Source organism: Podarcis gaigeae, assembly GCF_964106915.1.
Source record: "Podarcis gaigeae genome assembly, chromosome: 1".
Classification (NCBI taxonomy): domain Eukaryota; kingdom Metazoa; phylum Chordata; class Lepidosauria; order Squamata; family Lacertidae; genus Podarcis; species Podarcis gaigeae.
Genome location: NC_139678.1, coordinates 3673264 through 3693845, shown reverse-complemented (window position 1 = coordinate 3693845; position 20582 = coordinate 3673264). Strand labels below are relative to the sequence as shown.

The 20582-nt window shown below is 48.6% G+C and overlaps 1 protein-coding gene across 4 annotated transcripts in view; it reads right to left on the bottom strand.

Moving 5' to 3' along the window:
• ATL1 (atlastin GTPase 1) overlaps positions 1–20582 on the bottom strand; it is a 49140-nt gene that overhangs the window by 7383 nt on the left and 21175 nt on the right. For all 4 annotated transcript variants that reach the window (XM_083734819.1, XM_083734816.1, XM_083734817.1 and 1 more), the window contains exons 3-11: positions 20292–20426; positions 18047–18151; positions 16348–16398; positions 13780–13836; positions 9872–9964; positions 7742–7880; positions 6087–6214; positions 4078–4134; positions 1977–2048 (exon numbers count right to left, since the gene is read on the bottom strand). In XM_083734819.1, coding sequence (XP_083590945.1) covers positions 1977–2048; positions 4078–4134; positions 6087–6214; positions 7742–7880; positions 9872–9964; positions 13780–13836; positions 16348–16398; positions 18047–18151; positions 20292–20426 — 837 coding nt within the window. The remainder of the gene's footprint in view (positions 1–1976; positions 2049–4077; positions 4135–6086; positions 6215–7741; positions 7881–9871; positions 9965–13779; positions 13837–16347; positions 16399–18046; positions 18152–20291; positions 20427–20582) is intronic.

Sequence of the window (20582 nt, the reverse complement as noted above, 5' to 3'; positions counted from 1 at the left end):
ACAATGGGGGTGGAGACGCTCCTTCAGATATACTGGGCTGAGGCCGTTTAGGGCTTTAAAGATCAACACCAACACTTTGAATTGTGCTTGGAAACATACTGGGAGCCAATGTAGGTGTTATATGGTCTTGGTGGCCACTCCCAGTCATGAATCTAGCTGCCACATTCTGGATTAGTTGTAGTTTCCAAGTCACCTTCAAAGGTAGCTCCACGTAGAGCGCATTGCAGTAGTCCAAGCAAGAGATAACCAGAGCATGCACCACTCCGGCAAGACAGTCTGCGGGCAGGAAGGGTCTCAGCCTGCGTACCAGATGGAGCTGGTAAACAGCTGCCCTGGACACAGAATTAACCTGTGCCTCCATGGACAGCTGTCCAAAATGACTCCCAGGCTGTGTTCCTGGTCTTCCGGGGGAACAGTTGCCCCCTTCAGGAGCTTCTCATGGGGCACTTCTGGAGGCTCCCCACCTGCCCCTGAGCAGAGGCGAATTTAGGGCAGTGCGATCGGTTCCACCACGCTGGGCACTGAGCCTAGGGGTGCCCCAGGGCCTAGTGCAATGGTCCCCAATTAGCTAAGTACTGCAGACTCCCTATTTTTGAAAAGCCAAGCCATAGAGCCCCATATTTGAAAATGTTGATATGGTGAATGGTGGCACAAATGCTGGGACCACCAGTTAGGAACCACTGATGTAGTGAATTGAGCAGAACAGAAGGCGAGATGCAGGGGCACACACTGAACTTTGGCCTCGCATGGGGCGCTGCTGAAATTTGAAAGACCCAAGTCCACCTGTGCCTTGAGGTTCAGTTGGCCTTTAGCAGGGACCCAGCTTGCAGCACAGCAGGCATTCTGCAGTCGTTGCAGCATCCGGGCTATGAAAAGAGGGCAGCCCCACATAAGGGGCATTGCAGTAATCAAGGCTCAGGGTTACCCATGCACGGATCACTGTGGTGAGGTTGCCCCCGTCTAGAAATCCCCCGAAGAAATCTCACTTGGGTCTCTAGTGGGTCTCTGAGAATCCTCCGGAAAAATAATCTCTCAAAGGACCTGTTGATGGCATTTTACCATTGTACTGTGGAGAGTGTATTCACTTACAGCCTGTGTGTGTGGTTTGGGAGCTGCACGGTCAAGGAAAAAACAATGCTGTCCAGGGTTGTAAAAACTGCAGAGAGAATAACTGGGTGCACTCCTCCCACCTTGGATCAAATCTACGCTTCCAGGTGCTATAAGAAAGCTGCAGAGATAGCGCAGGATAGTGCGCACCCCGGAAATGATCTCTTTCGGCTCCTGCCTTCTGGAAGAAGGTACAGGGTTATAAAGACTAGGACTAGCCGCCTGAGAAACAGTTTCTATCCAAATGCGATTTTGGTTGTAAACACAGTGTAAGGTAGTCTCTATGGGAGTATATTGTATTTAATTATGGGGTATCAGAGTTTTTAGGGGGCTAACCAGGCAGGGATAGCAGGCTTGTTGGTTTTTTAATGTCTGGTGTAGATTTTTTTCAGTTTCGTTGTTCTGTATGGGACAATGACAATGAAGATTATCGTATCGTAGTGAAAATAAAGGAGCAAGGAGTGCTCTCCAGTTGAGGACCTTAAAAGCTGGGGTCAGAGCTGCTGGACAGTGGTGGACTCTCATTCATTGGAGGCTTTTAAGCAGAGGCTGGATGGCCATCTGTCATGGATGCTTTAGCTGAGATTTCTGCATTGCAGGGGGCTGGACTAGATGAACCCCCCGGAACCCCTTCCAGCTCTGTGATTTTGTGACTCCTGCTACTTCCATGGAGTCAAACCCCACCCAGAACGGGGTTGGGCCATCCTGTCGCACAATTCGGACTCTCTGCCAGTTGAATCTCGCCCAGTTCTTGCACACAGAGGGCTTTCCCACGGCCCCTTAGGAGGAATCCACTGCAGCCCAAAGGGGGCCTAGTGGAATTATGGAGGAGCCACGCTCCTTGGTGGAGGACGCAACATCAGGCTTACCTCTTCCATTCTTTTGTTGTAAGTGTCTTTAGCCGTGGCTACAGCTGCAAGGTTGTTTGCTTCTGCTGTGGCCTGCAAGGGATCAGGAGGAAAGGTCAGAAGAGGGAACCAGAAGAATAAGAGAAGAGTTTGGATTTGATATCCCGCTTTATCACTACCCGAAGGAGTCTCATAGCGGCTAACAATCTCCTTTCCCTTCCTCCCCCACAACAAACACTCTGTGAGGTGAGTGGGGCTGAGAGACTTCAGAGAAGTGTGACTGGCCCAAGGCCACCCAGCAGCTGCATGTGGAGGAGCGGAGACGCGAATCCAATTCACCAGATTACGAGTCCACCGCTCTTAACCATGACACCACACTGGCTCTCATTTTGTGTTCTCCTTTCCCTTCCTTCCCCACAACAAACACTCTGCGAGGTGAGTGGGGCTGAGAGACTTCAGAGAAGTGTGACTGACCCAAGGTCACCCAGCAGCTGCAGGTGGAGGAGCGGGGAAGCGAACCCGGTTCACCAGATTACGAGTCCACCGCTCTGAACCACTACACCACACTGACACCACCAGGAGGAGGGAAAAGGGTCACTGGGCCCAAGGAAAAAAACGCACCAAGGAGAGGGAGACGGGAGGAGCATCTTTAAGGGCTCCTCCAAACACCTTTTCCATTGCGCAGCCACAATCAGTTGTGCTCACAATGGCATCAGGGCAGTTACAACACTGGGCCTGCCAATCCGTGCACATCCTGTAGCTTCCTGCTGAAATCCTATAACTTGGCATACCTCAAATGTCCCAGTTTATTTCTTGTTCCACTTTTGTTTTGGTTTTTGTTGCACTGCTGCAACACTTTAGTGCGTGCACACACACACACACACACACACACCAGAGCAATGAAGCCCAGGGAAGCATTGCAAAACAATGAAGAAAGTGGGATTGTGGTAGTGGCCCAAAGGGCCATAATGAATGTGATAGTGTGAACCCCTATAAATCCGTGAATCTGCTTCTAATAGAGAAGTTATGGTAACCTGTTGCTTTAAGAAACTGGTGATTTTGCAAGTCGCTGTCCCCCACTGGGACGGAAGGACAGTTAATACGTAAATCACGAAAATACAGTTCATAAACATGGTCAAATGGCTACACGTAACACGGGTTCCCAACATGCATAGTAACACAACGTAACTGATCACAGTGAATATCAAAGCTTAGTCAGCAATGCTTATTGCACATGTGTATTAAACATGAAATTTATAAATACCCCTGCCCGGACCCTTGGGTGGGGCTGCAGTTTTGCTAAAAGATTTGACTGTAACCTATTGCTTTGCAATAAACAGCAATGGACTCCTAACTCCTCTTGTCTCTGAGTTTTATTGGCATAAACTCAGAAGATAAGCCATTTTTGGCTTACAAGAGGATGTCATGTGGACCATTCAGAACAAATGCATCTCTTTGTTGTTGTTGTTTAGTCGTTGAGTCGTGTCCGACTCTTCATGGCCCCCTGGACCAGAGCACGCCAGGCACTCCTGTCTTCCACTGCCTCCCGCAGTTTGGTCAAACTCACGCTAGTAGCTTCGAGAACACTGTCCAGCCATCTCGTCCTCTGTCGTCCCCTTCTCCTTGGGCCCTCCATCTTTCCCAACATCAGGGTCTTTTCCAGGGAGTCTTCTCTTCTCATGACGTGGCCAAAGTCTTGGAGCTCAGCTTCAGGATCTGTCCTTCCAGTGAGCACTCAGGGCTGATTTCCTTCAGAATGGAGAGGTTGGATCTTCTTGCAGTCCATGGGACTCTCAAGAGTCTCCTCCAGCACCAGAATCCAAAAGCATCCATTCTTCAGCCATCAGCCTTCTTTATGGTCCAGCTCTCACTTCCATACATCACTACTGGGAAAACCATAGCTTGGACTATATGGACTTTTGTTGGCAAGGAAATGCATCTCTAGTGCACAGCTATTGCATCAGTTGTGTTGCAGATGGCACCTGTAAAAAAACCCAACCAACCCCACCAGTCAGGAGGACCCTAACCCACCGTGGAGAGAACAATCCAAGTCATGTAATGTGAGTAAAAATAAAAACACCTCAGTTTGTTTAATAACTGTAATCAGTGCCATGCGACTTACCTGCAGCATCGATTTGGGGTGAGGCAACTCCTCTCCTTGGTAGATCTTTATATAGGCCTGGGAAGAAAACAAGACAAGAAGACAGGACAGGCTGAGTTTATGCATGAACAAAAAAGTCTGTAAAAACTCAGGAAAACAGGAAGCTCCAACTGGTTGACCTGCAAGGCTACCAGCTTGTGAGGACCACGAGGCTCACATGACTGCAGTCCTAGCTTGTTGGCTACAGTGGCTTCCTGTATGCTTCTGGACTCACAGCTGTCCATGGAGGCACAGGTCAGTTCTGTGTCCAGGGCAGCTGTTTATCAGCTCCATCTGGTACGCAGGATAAGACCCTACCTGCCAGCAGACTGTCTGGCAGAGTGGTGCATGCTCTGGTTATCTCCCGCTTGGACTACTTCAATGCTCTCTACGTGGGGCTACCTTTGAAGGGGACCCGGAAACTACAACTAATCCAGTTTAGACCCTATAATACCGGTCTTGAAAGACCTCCGTTGGCTCCCAGTATGTTTCTGAGCACAATTCAAAGTGTTGGTGTTGACCTTTAAAGCCTTAAACGGCCTCGGTCCTGTATACCTGAAGGAGCATCTCCACCCCCATCGTTCTGCCCAGACGCTGAGGTCCAGCGCCGGGGCCTTCTGGCAGTTCCCTCACTGCAAGAAGCCAAGATACAGGGAACCAGGCGGAGGGCCTTCTCGGTGGTGGCGCCCGCCCTGTGGAACGCCCTCCCACCAGGTGTCAAAGAGAAGAACATCTACCAGACTTTTAGAAGACATCTGAAGGCAGCCCTGTTTAGGGAAGCTTTTAATGTTTAATAGTGTCAGGGCCGCCCCTAGGTCCCAGCTCACAAAGGACCAACGCCCGGCTGTAGTTATTTACAAAAGTCTTTATTGAAGTTCAGTTTCCATTTCAAAGCCGGAGCGTGCTGCTCTACGTCTTAAAGTCTAGACCAGCGAAGTTCCGTCTGAGTCTCCTCCCCCCTGACACCAGTTTAAGACCCTAGCCTTGCTCCACCTCTTCCTTAGCTCCTTCCTCCTCTGGGCCCTCCTGCCTGCTGGGATTTCATCCTTTCTGGACTCTTCTGACGCTGACCCCCCTGATTCTTGCCCCTCCTTCCGGCGGGCTTTAGGACCTGGTTCCGTATCCGGGCTACCTGCTGTGCTGCTCACCTGTACATTTGAACTTGGCGCGTGCGCCCAACCGGCAACCTTCCTCTTGACCGTTCCCCCGCTCTCCGATGGAGGCGTGGTCAATCCTGACTCATCTTCTCTCCCTGCTGGAGGAGATGCTGGCCCCGATACCTGGGACTCCTCCCCCCCCACTACGCTCTGGAGGGGAAGCTGGTCCTGATTTCCAACTGCCCCGCTGGCCCCTTGCTTCTGGGGTGTCCCCCTTGGGGCCCCCCTTGCCCTGGCCATCGGCGCTCCCTTCTGTGAATCTTCCGATTCGCTGGAGAGGCTCATGGAATCTCTCGGGCCCCTGTCCTCTTCTCCTACGCTCCCCTCGGATTTCTCCCCCTCGCTCTCCATCTCCTCTCCACCCTGCACTCCCACTGCGTCCCTGACAAATAGACTATTGTATTTTAATATTCTGTTGGAAGTCGCTCAGAGTGGCTGGGGAAACCCAGCCAGATGGGCGGGGTATAAATAATAAATTGACCTTATTATTACCATTCTGTGTTCACCTTCAGGTGCTGACTTTGACATTTAAGTTCTTGTAAGCCACCAAGGTCCAGGGGTGCTAGACTACAACTCCCATCATCCCTGACAACTGGCCATGCTGGCAGGGGCAGATGGGAGTTGGAGTCCAACTCCCATCGGAGGGTAGAAGGTTCCCCACCCAATGCTGTATGACCTCCCAACACAGGGGCTACGAAGAAAAAGGCCCTGCCCTCCAGCTTTTTACAAAGGACGCCCCTCTTCATGAGGCCGAAGAGGGAGGAGGTGTTCTGCCCAAGACGGCCCAGCAAGAATGGGGTTCCTGAGTCCGCCTCCTGACACCTTGAGGCTCACCTTGAAATATTCCACCAGGCCTCGGCAGGTGATCTGGTTGCCATTGATCTCCTTGACGTCCAGGCTCTTGGGGCTGAGCAGCCAAGGGATCAGCACCTTCAGGTTCTTGATGAAGTCCTCGTCTATTTCTGTGGGGGAAGGCGAGTCAGTGGGAAAAGCAGTCCTCGCAAGCAAGCGGGTGATGTCAAACTCTTTGAAGAAGGACGTCAATTATATAAAGAATCTAGTGCTTATGTTACCATCAGCAGCCAGGTGGCTAATAGCCTGGTCCTGGAAATCGTCAAAAGTTCCTAAGTGGAAGACATGGTTCGCTAATGTAGGAAACATTGATTTATTTATCAGGTTGTCTAGTTAGAAGTGTAGTCTGAGGCGAAGCCAAATCAGGCAGTTTTGATGGAGACGGAGACAGACTAGTCTCCATTTTTTATTTTAACAACGACAACAACAATTTTATTATTTGCACTGCATCCATCTGACCGGGTTGCCCCAGCCACTAGGGGAGCCGTGCAAGTACTCTTCCCATTTTGTGTTTTTATTCTGTATTTTTATGTTGTGAACTGCCCTGAGATCTTCGGATGAAGGGTGGTATACAAATTTAAAGACTCTTTTTAATGTATAATGATGATGCATGCCTCGTTGTGGTTGTGCTATATGGACTCATCTTAAAAACTTGGCTATATGTAAGTGCATCTCTGTGATTTGTTTTTTTATATGGAATATGTGCTATTTATGGTTCTCTTATTGTTTCTAAGATTATGCATTAGTTTGTCCATCTGTTTGTGATAAATTAATAAGAAGAAAAAGAAGAAGAACAAGTGGCAGGCGCATGTCTAGTTTTGATGCTTTTGTCATTTCAGCACCAGGCAGAGAACTACCATAGATGAGAGGTTAAAGGTAAAGGTAAAGGGACCCCTGACTGTTAAGTCCAGTCACGGATGACTCTGGGGTTGAAGCACTCATCTCACTCTATTGGCCGAGGGAGCCAGCTTCCGGGTCATGTGGCCAGCATGACTAAGCCGCTTCTGGCGAACCAGAGCAGCGCACGGAAACGCCGTTTACCTTCCCGCCGGAGCGGTACCTATTTATCTACTTGCACTTTGACGTGATTTCAAAGTGCTAGGTTGGCAGGAGCAGGGACCGAGCAACGGGCGCTTACCCCATCACGGGGATTTGAACCGCCGACCTTCTGATCAGCAAGCCCTAGGCTCTGTGGTTTAACTCACAGCGCTACCCATGTCCCTTGCAGATGAGAGGTTGGTTGCTGCTAAAAATTGTAGGATTGGATTTTATTATGTTTTAACATTTCTCGTCGGTTCTGGAACTGTTGCTTCGATTGTGTTTGAGATGCAGCTTGGGATCTTACAGTGAAGGGTGGAATACAAATACATTTGAATGAAATAAATCACGGATAAGAAAACGGATCAGGCCAGCAGGTTGGAGCCACATGGCCTTGTAGGCCAAAACACCTGGGGGCACGAGGTTGGGAAAGGCCAGTTTAGAGCATAAGCTTGCAGGTGCCCCGACGGGAAGAGAGGAGTTTGCAAGAGCTATTGGGAGTCCAAATGCAAGGGACCCGTATCTGGTGTGGTGGGGGGGTGAGAGAGACCTGGCACACAGGAGGCAATCGGAGAAATGAAACTTGCAAACGAACCTACCTTTGAGTTTCCCGTCAAAGTTTGGGTTGGTGGCCACTTTCAAGCCCGGGTGAGGTAAGAGGAAGCAGGAGATGTTGGTGAAGCAAGAATGGATGTGTTTCCGGACGTTCTGCAGCTCTTCGTGCTGGTTCCCCGAGACCTGAGAGCAAGTGGGAGGGCGGATTAGCAAGGTCGCTCTTTAGAGGGGGACCAATGGCTTGGGAAGTCATAGACTTGTAGAGTTGGAAAAGGACCCACAAAGGCCATCTGCAAGCAGGAGTCACAGCTAAAGAACTCCTGGCTGGTGGCAATCCAACCTCTGGGAAAAACCTCCAGAGGGAGTCCGTTCCACAGTCGACAACCTTGCTCCTTTGGAGTGAGGGAGCTCTGCCAAAACGGCCTCAGACCAGATAGAAAGGTTCCCCACCCCTGGCCTAAAGGCAGGGCCATCTTACGCATAGACCTAAGTGGCGCGGGGCGCCAGGGTGCCAGATTTTGGAGAGCACCACCGGCTGAGTGTCCGGGAAGGAGAGTCAGGGTGCGCTCCCTTCCCCGCTCTGGGGCAGCCCACTCCCCTTCTCTCAGCCACCCATCAGAGCACACTGCGTCCGGCTCAGGGAAGCCCCTTCGCGTCTCCTCCTGCCAGGGCTGCCTGGGTGCCTGACGGGCGCAATCAGGGGCTGGGACGGGGCGCCCCTCTCTGCCCACGTCGCTGCCTGCGTCTGTGAGCGGAGCAGGGAAGCGCCCTGTGCGATCCCGGTGCCCAGCGACGATGGCACAGCTGGTGAGGCACCTGATCTGCTTGCTGGCCCTCCTGTTGTTGCAGGAATTTATGTATAGGTTTGGGGGGAGGTTGCCCCTCCAGCAGATATCATGCACATGCAGCCCACTACCAAAATCAGCACAATCGCTTTTGTGATTTGTCCCCACAAAACACTTCATCACAGTTTCTTCCTATCTATTCCAAGGGCCTTTGCTGCACGATACCAAATGTAAGAATTCACTGATCAATGTCTCTATGTACTGGCTCACTGGGGAAACTTCAGAAATTTGTATAGACCTGTGAGCTCAGTTACTCAGCAGCCCCTCTGCCTGAGTGATAATCCCTGGCATCCTGATACCTGAGTGCCAGACAGGTAGCCATTCCAGAAATAACAAACCCAGATCAAGACAAATGGTGGGAAACAGGGAAATGTAAAGATCTCTTTTGTTCCACTTGATGGGTGTTTGGTGGAGGGCAAGGGGCACCATGAGGCAGGGTCCAGGATGCTCAGATTACTGCCACCAGACCTCCCCTTTCATGATGTAACCGTGATGTATGAGTGATGTAGTTTGGGGGGGTTAGCAGCTAATAAAAGTTTGGGGGCTATTTTGTTGGGGGCTTCCACCTTGTTCCACCTGGTGGCAGGTGGGAGTCCTGTCGCGACAGTCTTCAATCAAGACCAAGCCTACTGGCTCTGGTATTCCTGGCTGGTGTCCTTGTTTTTTGTCCAAGGGAGCCCTCAGATTTCTCCGTTAACACTGTGGCGCAGACTTCCCCAGACGGGGACAGGTAAGGGGCACCGGGCATTTAGAGGGAGGCTTCGCGGGAGGCCATCTGGACTGCAATCCAGGCGCCTCTTGCTTACGTGCAGCGCCGAGTTCGTGCGTCGGACCACGCGATGTAAATGAGCCGGACCGAAGTGTCCCCCCCCTTAAAAAATGGTTGACAACTCTGGGAAATGGGGGGGGGGTGGGCGCTGGAGAGATATTTACACCATGGCACCAGTTATGCTTAAGATGGCCCTGCCTGAAGGCACAAGGAAATGCTACCACCTCCTTCTCCAAACTGACTGAGAATGCAGGTTTCAAAAGGGGGGGTGTCCCCTTGTCGTATCTCTTATCCAAGCCCCGCCCCACCCACATCCAAAGGCTCCCACACAAGGATGCTCCATTCATCGTCACCTGACTGCCCAGCTGAGTCACATGACACACCTGCAATTGACCAGGTGCTGCCTTTTAGCAACAGTTAGTTGCAAGTGTGGTTTGTTCCACTTCCCATTTTAATTTGCTCATTTTTATTTTTTACTACTTGATGGGATTTAAATTGTTGGGAGTTTTGAACATTTTTTAAAAAAAAAAGCAAGAGAAAACAAAAGCGTTAAGACCAACCTTGAGGCGCTTTTCCAAAAACCTGGCTCCACCATCTGCCCCGTAGGAAAACTCGTAGGGAAAGCTCCAGTCACGAACAAGGAAAATGAGAGACTGCAAAAGGGACAAAGAGAATTACTCGTGTGCAAAGTGAAATAAGTCGCCCCAACTACACAGCCAAGCTCACTCCCCAACAAAACACTGAATACGCCACCCCAATCTCTGAACACTGAAGGACTCTGGGGGGTTCCATGTGCTTTGCCAGGTTTGGTTTGCTTGGAATGAGGGTCAGTGGAGACTGTGCTGTCTTTTGGATATATGGCTTTATTTACACACATATAAAGGTAAAGGTAAAGGTAAAGGTAAAGCGGGTGGCGCTGTGGGTTAAACCACAGAGCCTAGGACTTGCCGATCAGAAGGTCGGCGGTTCGAATCCCCGCGACGGGGTGAGCTCCCGTTGCTCGGTCCCTGCTCCTGCCAACCTAGTAGTTCGAAAGCACGTCAAAGTTCAAGTAGATAAATAGGTACCGCTCCGGCGGAAAGGTAAACAGCGTTTCTGTGTGCTGCTCTGGTTTGCCAGAAGCGGCTTAGTCCTGCTGGCCACATGACCCGGAAGCTGGACGCCGGCTCCCTCGGCCAGTAAAGCGAGATGAGCGCCACAACCCCAGAGTCGGCCGCGACTGGACCTAATGGTCAGGGGTCCCTTTACATTTACCTTTAAGAAGGTAAAGCACCCCTGGATGGTTAAGTCCAGTCAAAGGTGACTATGGAGTTACAGCGCTCATCTCGCTTTCAGGCCGAGGGAGCCGGCGTTTGTCCACAGACAGCTTTCCGGGTCATGTGGCCAGCAGGACTATACCACTTTTGGTCCAACTGGAAACCAAGACGGAAACCAGAGCACACAGAAACGCCAAATACCTTCCTGCCATAATGCTATCTATTTATCTACTTGCACTAGTGTGCTTTAAAACTGTCAGGTTGGCAGGAGCTGGGACAGAGCAACGGGAGCTCACCCTGTCGCGGGGATTCGAGCCGCCAACCTTCCGGTCGGCAACCCCAAGAGGCTCAGTGGTTTAGACCACAGCGCCACCCTGAGCATAAGACGGAAGGGCTCACAGCATCAACACCCCAGCACATCTTGCTTCTCTATTAGCTTTGGATCCAGCACAGAGCAAGCAGGTCTCTGTGTCTCCAGCTTCCAGCCTGTTCCAGCTCAGCTCTCTCTCACACACTCTCTCTCTTGTTCTCCTGGCTAGGTGAAGCGGGGTGGAGGGAAGACCTACCCATTTGTTCTATGGCACAGAGCAACTTATTTGGTTATGCTAATTGTGGTTGGACTGGATGACCCTCAGGGCCCTTCCAACTTGACAAGTATATGAACTAAAGTCCTTGCCAAAACAAAGGGACTAGTTGGGAAGCTTGTTCTCATACCTTGTTCTCCCATTCCCTGGTCCTGAATGGGGTAACTGTGCCCCTGAAGGACCAGGTGCGCAGCCTGGGAGTCATTTTGGACTCACAGCTGTCCATGGAGGCACAGGTCAATTCTGTGTCCAGGGCAGATGTCTACCAGCTCCACCTGGTACGCAGGCTGAGACCCTATCTGCCCGCGGACTGTCTCGCCAGAGTGGTGCATGCTCTGGTAATCTCCCGCTTGGACTACTGCAATGCGCTCTATGTGGGACTACCTTTGAAGGTGACCCAGAAACTGCAATTAATCCAGAATGCGGCAGCTAGACTGGTGACTGGGAGTGGCCGCCGGGACCATATAACACCGGTTCAGAGAGATCTGCATTGGCTCCCAGTACATTTCCGAGCACAATTCAAAGTGCTGCTGTTGACCTTTAAAGCCCTAAACGGCCTCGGTCCTGTATACCTGAAGGAGCGTCTCCACCCCCATCGTTCAGCCCAGACACTGAGATCCAGCGCCGAGGGCCTTCTGGCGGTTCCCTCCTTGAGAGAAGTGAGGTTACAGGGAACCAGGCAGAGGGCCTTGTTGGTGGTGGCACCCGCCCTGTGGAATGCCCTCCCTTCAGATGTGAAGGAAATAAGCAGCTATCTTCTTTCTAAAAGACATCTGAAGGCAGCCCTGTTTAGGGAAGTTTTTAATATTTAACGCTGTACTGTTTTAACACTTGATTGGGAGCCGCCCAGAGTGGCTGGGGAAACTCAGCCAGATGGGCGGGATATAAATAATAAATTGTTGTTGTTGTTGTTGTTGTTGTTGTTGTTGTTGTAGTATTCTACCCCCACAGATACAGGATCCCAAGAGCTGGAAGGAACTCAGGGCATCATCCAGACTGACTCCCCCCCTCCAAATTTATAACAACACAAAGACGCCCCTCTCTACCCCACAATGCAAGGGGGTGGGTAGTCATTCTGGAGAACAGAGCTGAGAATACACAGATACTGTGGGATGTGATACATAAGTAGCAGCCAAGTACAACATTCCTTGTTTTCCTAGAGTGGACATGCAGGGGAATGTTTGGTCCAGCCAGTCGAAAACTTCCTGTTTCCTCCTGACTGGGACATACTTCCTTTTGCGTGTGACCAGAGGTGGGCATGACCTTACCTGTCCAGGTAACAAAAGGGACAAGGCATGCTACCATCTCTCTCTCTTTGACTTCCTCCGTCGTTGGAGCAGCTTTTTAGCTAGAGATGCTCCACTGGGATTATCCCCATATGGGATAGATCCACATGTATATACTATGTAACTATGTCTGCCTTCAGGGATCCAACTGTGAACTGATGATTTGTGAGTAAACTTTTTTCTTGTTACTTATGAATAAGATTGTGGCGCCTTTATTCTTTTAAGAGGGATAAAAGGGAACTTACCAGGAATCTAATAGTGAGAGGCATAAACAAGCCTGCAACCAGCTATTTGCTGTGCGTTTAAAAGGGGAATGTAAACTCTGCTAAGTAAAGGAACTTGCTCCCCTTTATCACATACACAGCCCAACAAGACAATGCCAAAAATCCACCAGCAGCATACAAATCAATATGGCTAACCTGATCCAAAACACCCACCCACCCCACTCACACATGAAAACAAAGACCACCACAGCCAACCACAAATGAACAATCACACCCTAGGCCAACCCCAACCTCTCTCACCACCAAATGAACACAAGTGAACAGCACAGAACCATCACAAGCGACGCTGACATAAAACCCCACATATATTAAGTAAAATAGAAACATTGCCAGCCGACCCCACCCCCACCCATCTTCCACCCCCCCTTTCCCCTTTTTCTTCCTAATGTCTCAACAAATGAAACTGATCTGTAAAAAATATTTCTTGGAGGGGAGAGAGAGAGAGAGAGAGAGAGAGAGAGAGAGAGACATTGCACATACCGTATTTTTTGCTCTATAAGACTCACTTTTTCCCTCCTAAAAGGTAGGGGAAAATGTGTGTGCGTCTTATGGAGCGAATGCAGGCTGTGCAGCTATCCCAGAAGCCAGAACAGCAAGAGGGATCACTGCTTTCGCTGCGCAGCGATCCCTCTTGCTGTTCTGGCTTCTGAGATTCAGAGTATTTTTTCCCTTGTTTTCCTCCTCCAAAAACTAGGTGTGTCTTGCGGTCTGGTGCGTCTTATAGAGCGAAAAATCCGGTGCTTTCGTAAACTAAGAAAATCTTTAATAAAAATACATATAATGTAAGTAAAGGAACTTGATAGCGCAAGTTAGGAGGGATATTAATAAACAATATATCCCCCCCTGCCTCCCTGAACATTCCCACAGATACTGCCCATTGCACCATCAAGCTCTCCTCCAACCTGTGGCCCTCCAGAGGTTTTGGGTACGGCTCCCATATTCCCTGGCAATTGGACACACAAACTGGGGCTGCTGGAAGCTGGAGCCTGGCTTTTGGGTCATCTGCCACCCAGCAACACAGATGAACTGGGGTGCTCCCTCCACCCCCCCCCCCTTACCTGAAAGGGCTTCAGGAACGTCTCCTCCATGGCCAGCCTCCCATATTCTGTGAAGAGCTGAAACAAGAAGCAGACCGGGGCAAAAACAATGAGCTTTTATTTTGGGAATTATAGAGACAGAACTACCTAAATTGTGTAGAAATTTATGCATGTATGCTACTACAGCAGCAAGAATGCAACCAGTAAAGAAACAGAAGTCCCAGTAAAGGAAGAATGGATACATAAACTCAGGGAATATGCAGAAATGGCGACACTTACCGGAAGAATAAGAAATCAAGATAACAAGCTTTTTATGAAAGAACAGAAATGGTTTATTGAATATTTACAGAGAAATTGTAAACAGATGAAAACATTAGCAGGATTATTGTAATAACCTGCAGTTTTATAAAAGTATGTATTTACAGTAGATAATTAAATGAGCAAGTAAATGAACTTGGATATGCAGAAGGTGTTAAAAGATATTTAAGGAACCACTGAAAGAGGGGGAAGGAACTCAAATTTTGAAATGTTAAATGGACTTTAAAACTACTGAAATGCATTAATTTGAAAAGTATATGTATATTAAAAAATCCAAGGGAGATGAATGTGTCAGAGAAGGGGCTGTGTTGAAAGGGGGTAGAATTCAACAGAGCACAAAGTGGGGAAAGAGTGGGGGGTGAGGTCTGCTCACGCCATGCTTCTTGCCCCAGAGCAGATTTAAGAGGTGTGCAGGAGGCTCAGAGAAGGGAAGTCCAGTTGCGCCGCCAGACCTTGTTCTACACACACACACCTTCATTTCATCCAGCCCTTTGCACTAGAACGTTTGTTTCCATGGTCGGACGGAGTCAAACATTCTTCTCATAATTGCAAGTTCAGCAGATGATATCCAAGTAAGTCATACTAAAGAGAAGACCCACGGCAATCAAATGCCCATTTATTTCAGAAGGTCTATCTACTCCAAGTATGACCAACTCTGGATAACAAGCTGTGTCATTGGAAGAGCACCCACCCTCTTTTGAACTATATATTGTAATATTTTAATCTGGGCTCCATGATCACTGCAGATGGTGACAGCAGGCACGAAATTAAAAGACGCCTGCTTCTTGGCAGAAAAGCAATGACAAACCTAGACAGCATTTCAAAAAGCAGAGACATCACCTTGCCAACAAAGGTCTGTATAGTTAAAGCTATGGTTTTCCCAGTAGTGATGTATGGAAGTGAGAGCTGGACCATAAAGAAGGCTGATGGCTGAAGAATGGATGCTTTTGAATTATGGTGCTGGAGGAGACTCTTGAGAGTCCCATGGACTGCATTCTTAAGGAAATCGGCCTGAGAATTCTATCCATTCTTAAGGAAATCGGCCCTGAGTGCTCACTGGAAGGACAGATCCTGAAGCTGAGGCTCCAAGACTTTGGCCACCTCATGAGAAGAGAAGACTCCCTGGAAAAGACCCTGATGTTGGGAAAGATGGAGGGCGCAAGGAGAAGGGGACGACAGAGGACGAGATGGTTGGACAGTGTTCTCAAAGCTACCAGCATGAGTTTGACCAAACTGCGGGAGGCAGTGGAAGACAGGAGTGCCTGGCGTGCTCTGGTCCAGGGGGTCACGAAGAGTTGGACACGACTAAACGACTAAACAAAAACAATTTTAATCTGTAAAGGTAAAGGACCCCTGGACAGTTAAGTCCAGTTGAAATCGACTATGGGGTGTGGCGCTCATCTCCACTTTCAGGCTGAGGGAGCTTTCCAGGTCATGTGGCCAGCAGGACTAAACCGCTTCTGTCACAATGAGACACCGTGACGGAAACCAGAGCTCACGGAAATGCCGTTTACTTTACCTTTACCTTTTTAATCTGTAAAAACAAGGAGTCTTGTGACATCTTATTATAGAGGTTTCTGAAATCATACATGGCATGGAGAAAGTGGGTCGAGTGAACTGCTAAAAGCAATAGAAGAAGCATATCTAAGCAATATATAAAACACATTTAAAAGAAACAAAGCAGTAGCAGAATAAAAGCAATTTGAGCATTATTTTAAAGGAGCCTGGAAACAAGTCAAGGACCAGAAACCTCTTTTCCTACAGACAAATAAGAGTGATTCCCAGTGAGGTTCATTCAGTGCCCATTCTGTGCTAAAAGGTAAAGGTAAAGGTACCCCTGCCCGTACGGGCCAGTCTTGACAGACTCTGGGGTTGTGCGCCCATCTCACTCAAGAGGCCAGGGGCCAGCGCTGTCCGGAGACACTTCCGGGTCACGTGGCCAGCGTGACAAAGCTGCATCTGGCGAGCCAGAGCCGCACACGGAAACGCCGTTTACCTTCCCGCCGGAGTGGTACCTATTTATCTACTTGCACCCGGAGGTGCTTTCGAACTGCTAGGTTGGCAGGCGCTGGGACCGAACGACGGGAGCGCACCCCGCCGCAGGGATTCGAACCGCCGACCTTTCGATCGGCAAGTCCTAGGCGCTGAGGCTTTAACCCACAGCGCCACCTGCGTCCCCCATTCTGTGCTACTTCTGCTCAAACCCAAACACCATAAATGGGGAAGGGGAGGGAGAGAGAGAGGGGGGGTGGAGGGAGAGAGTGATATTACCTGCAAGTGCTGGAGGTCGTCTTCTTGAACATTCTGGGACAAATTGTACACCTGGGTGCAAAAAAAACCCACAAGCATGTAAAAATAACTGAAAGCAATCCTGGCTTCTCTTTCGTTGCCAGAATTCCACCCCACTATGGCGAGTGGGTGGGTGTCTCCCCCCTGCATGTGATCTTGTGCCTCTTTGCCCAGAATCAGCGATTTTTCAGAAGGGGTGAGGATATGCACCCCAACTCAGCTCTAACCACTGAACTACAAACCTTCCCCTAGAAATCAGTTTACTAGACAATCAAGTGTGCAATCAATTATGCTAACTAGCCAGGTCTAATGACGTTGAAGAACTCTGCTGGAAACGGGAAGAGGAGCGAAACTGTCACAATTCACGAATTCAGCAAAGGTCAGGAAGGGAAATCACACAAGCAAATATGAGCAGTACTCACCAGCATTGTTTAAGTCCACAAACATTACATAAAGAGTTTTGTTATTTTCTGCATTCTTTTGGGCATGGATTCCCTTCCACTGAAATGCGCTGGAGTTAATTATGTGATTGCATAACAAATGACGTCCAGTATACCTGAAGGAGTGTCTCCACCCCCATCGTTCTGCCCGGACACTGAGATCCAGCTCCGAGGGCCTTCTGGTGGTTCCCTCGCTGTGAGAATCCAAGTTATAGGGAACCAGGCAGAGGGCCTTCTCGGTAGTGGCGCCCGCCCTGTGGAACGCCCTCCCACCAGATGTCAAAGAGAAAAATAACTACCAAACTTTTAGAAGACATCTGAAGGCAGCCCTGTTTAGGGAAGCTTTTAATGTTTAATAGGTTATTGTATTTTAGTGTTTTATTGGAAGCCGTCCAGTGGAAGCCAGATGGGTGGGGTATAAATGAATTATTATTATTATTATTATTATTATTATTATCATCATCATCATCATCATCATCATTATTATTATTCCAGCCACAGTGGATTGTGAGACCAAACAGGCGGGTTTTAGCAGAAATCAAACTGCAGCTGAGTAGAAACAGCTCTGGTTGCAAGAAACGCAGGACGAGGAAGAAATCATGACCCCCTTGCGTCCCTTGCTGGGGCTTAGGGAGGCTGGCAGCTGTTTGCATCCTGCTTACTAAGGTCAGCTGGTCAAGAACAGAGCACAGCCCATCCTTTGCTCATGCCGTCTTCACCATAGCTGTCAAGCATCCCTTATTTGGCGGGACAGTCCCTTATCCCAGCGCCGTGTCCTGCTGCTGTCCCTTATTGATGATGTCCCTTAAATTTCCCGGGTTTCAAAGGAAGCAGCTCCTCTCCCTCCCTCCCTGCCAGCCAGGGAGGAGGGAGGCTCCAACTGTGTTGCTTGGCTGCGTTGCTCACCCAATAAGGAGTCTAAGAACGACTGGGGGTTGGAGCTTGCATGCCTTGTGCCGATCAAATCAGCCGCATTGCCTGGGGACTCGCCTTTGCTCAGCGCTTCCCAGCGGAGAGGTGAAAGTGGTTTCCCTTGCTGCATCCCCTTTGCCGGGTTGCTGCGCTGTGGGAACCACCGCTTGAGGCTTCGTTTGGCTGCTGGTTGACTAAAATCCCTTATTTTGGCAGCTGATCCCTTATTTTCGAGGCTGCTGGTCCCTTATTTTCAAATCTGTAAGTTGACAGCTATGGTCTTCACACACACCCCCCCCCTCCCGCCCCCTTCCCATCATCGCAGTTACCTGGATGGAACTGATCATGGTACTAAGAGCAAAGACGGTGGCTGAATCTCGCAGGGTTGACTGGCTGTCAAAGGTCCCCTGCGTGTCCATCAGCAGCACAGCCACCTGCGGGAGATAGAAAAAAGGTTTCCAAGATTGTCTATTTATTTAGAGCAGTGGTTCGCAAATTTTTTGCCTCCTGGTTTCCATGATCTCATTCCCACTGGCCCCCGCCACCCTACCCTATAAAAAGAATTATACACTGCCGACCTATTAAACAATTTTGGAATGAAATATATGAAGAAAGCAAAAAGATGTTCAAGATATCTTTTAGTAAAAAACCAGAGGCATTCCTTCTAGGTGTAATCACAAACGATATTCCTGGCAATCAAAGGAAAGTATTCCTCTATGCGACAACAGCTGCCAGGATGCTCATTGCAAAAAATTGGAAAGGGGGGAAATTCCCATCAATAAAAGAATGGCAAATCAAATTTTGTGAATATATATATCTGGCAAGATTCACAGCGTTCTTCAGGGGACAATTGGACCAAAAATTAGTAAAAGAATGGGATTGTGTTAAAGAATATATGAAAAAACCTTGTTCTGGAGTAAGGGTTAAAGAAATTGAAAAATGGTGCAAGAGGTATAAAAGATAGAGGTAATCTACACTAGACACAACAATATAGAAAGATTAAAAACTATGAGGTCTCAGAACAAAGGAAGGAAGTCAATATGTGTATATGTACATAACGATTTGTATGACGATATGGTTTTCTTTGTAGGTGTGATTTTTCTTTCTGTTTTTTGTTTAGTTTTGTTTTTATATTTGTTTTGCTTTATCTTGTTTGTTCTGCTTTGTTTTAGACTTTATGCTTGTAATCTATTTTTAATAATAATAATAGTAGTAGTAGTAGTAGTAGTAGTAATAAAGCATTATGCAGAATATCAGTTTGCATTACCCACTAAGGAAGATAATAACACAATAAAATCCAAACCAATAACAATTAATTGCACATTTCTTCAAAATCCAAAACTATGTGGTTTAATTGATTAAACAAAATGGATGAACTTGGTCCAGTGATACCAGCTTTCCAAAGTCTGAGTTGTTTGAATGGGAGAGTGCAGTCAAACATAACTATGCACGACTGCTAGTTAGTACATGAAGGGGTTAAGGACCACAGAGTTGTATTGCTAGATAGACTTAGGTCATGCCCCCTCTCCTCTGGAGAGGAAGCAAAGTTTCTTTCTACTTCCCCCCCCCCTCTCTCTCTCTCTCTCTCTGCAGCATGTAATGAAGAAGGACGTTTGTAAGCTTGCTCCTAAGCTTATAGCACATGTTTGAAACTACATTCTGTATTTTCTGCCCAAAAGTATTTTGCCTGTGCTTCCCTTGCTGCTGTAAGGAACAATGCATGACAGACCTTGAATCTGTGAGTAAAGCATTTTAAACTTACTTAACAGTGTGTACTCTGCACATTGCAAGAGGGGTAGAAAGAGTCAGCTGCTGTGTTCAGCTGACAGGATAAAAAGATTTAACAATCTATGTTCCCAATGCTATACTACTGCTGAAATTTTATTAGTTTAAGACTCTGCTGGGGGGCAGATCTCTGTATGCTAGTCCTGCATTTTGAATCCAGGCACCCAGCCAGTTCGTTTGTTGTTAACCCACACACGCGGATCCACAGGGATAGATATATTTTAATTCCCCCACAATTTGCAATTTTATTCCTCCACAAGATGTGGTACCACCCACTTTAGGAATCACTGAGGTAGACCACCCGGATCAGCCGAAAGGACTGCACGGCGATAGCTGTAATAATAATGATAAATAATAAACTTTTATTTATACCCCACCCTTCCCGGTTCAAAAAACCAGGCTCAGAGCGGCTAACGACAAATTTAAAACACTTAATTGATGCAACACAAAACAGCATAAAATACAGTATAAAACGTGAATAACAATAAATTCAGAATTCAAAAATCAATTTAAAATTAAAATTAAATATTAGATGATCACCAGGGCTATTTGGCTAAGTTAGTCCTGTTTGGGCCAGCGAGGAGACCAGGGAAAATTAGCTGTGGGATCCCAGAGCGGGTAATCTTCATGAAAAGGGGAGAAGGAGGGAAGGAAGGGGAATAAAAGACCAGGCTAAGTTCAAATTGAAAGCCAAGCGGAATAGCTCTGTCTTACAGGCCCTGCGGAAGGAAGTTAAGCCCTGCAGGGCCCTGGTCTCCTGGGACAGAGTAGCACCAAGGAGCTGCCCACCTTGTTCCCATCGGGCTTGTCCACGAGAAAGACTTCGCTCCAGATTTGGATGCCTGTCGTCTCCCGCTCCGAGCCGCCTCTCCAGGAAAAGCCCGTCAGAGGCTCATTGTAGTCGCCAACCCAGTCGGCCAACTCCTGCAAGGTGGAGAGATGGCAAGCGGTAGTTGATTCTGTTAGTTCCCATAACTGGTGGGCCAAATCAGGCCGAGATTAGTATCCTAGCTAAAGGGACCCCTGACCATTAGGTCCAGTCGTGGCCGACTCTGGGGTTGCGGCACTCATCTCGCTTTA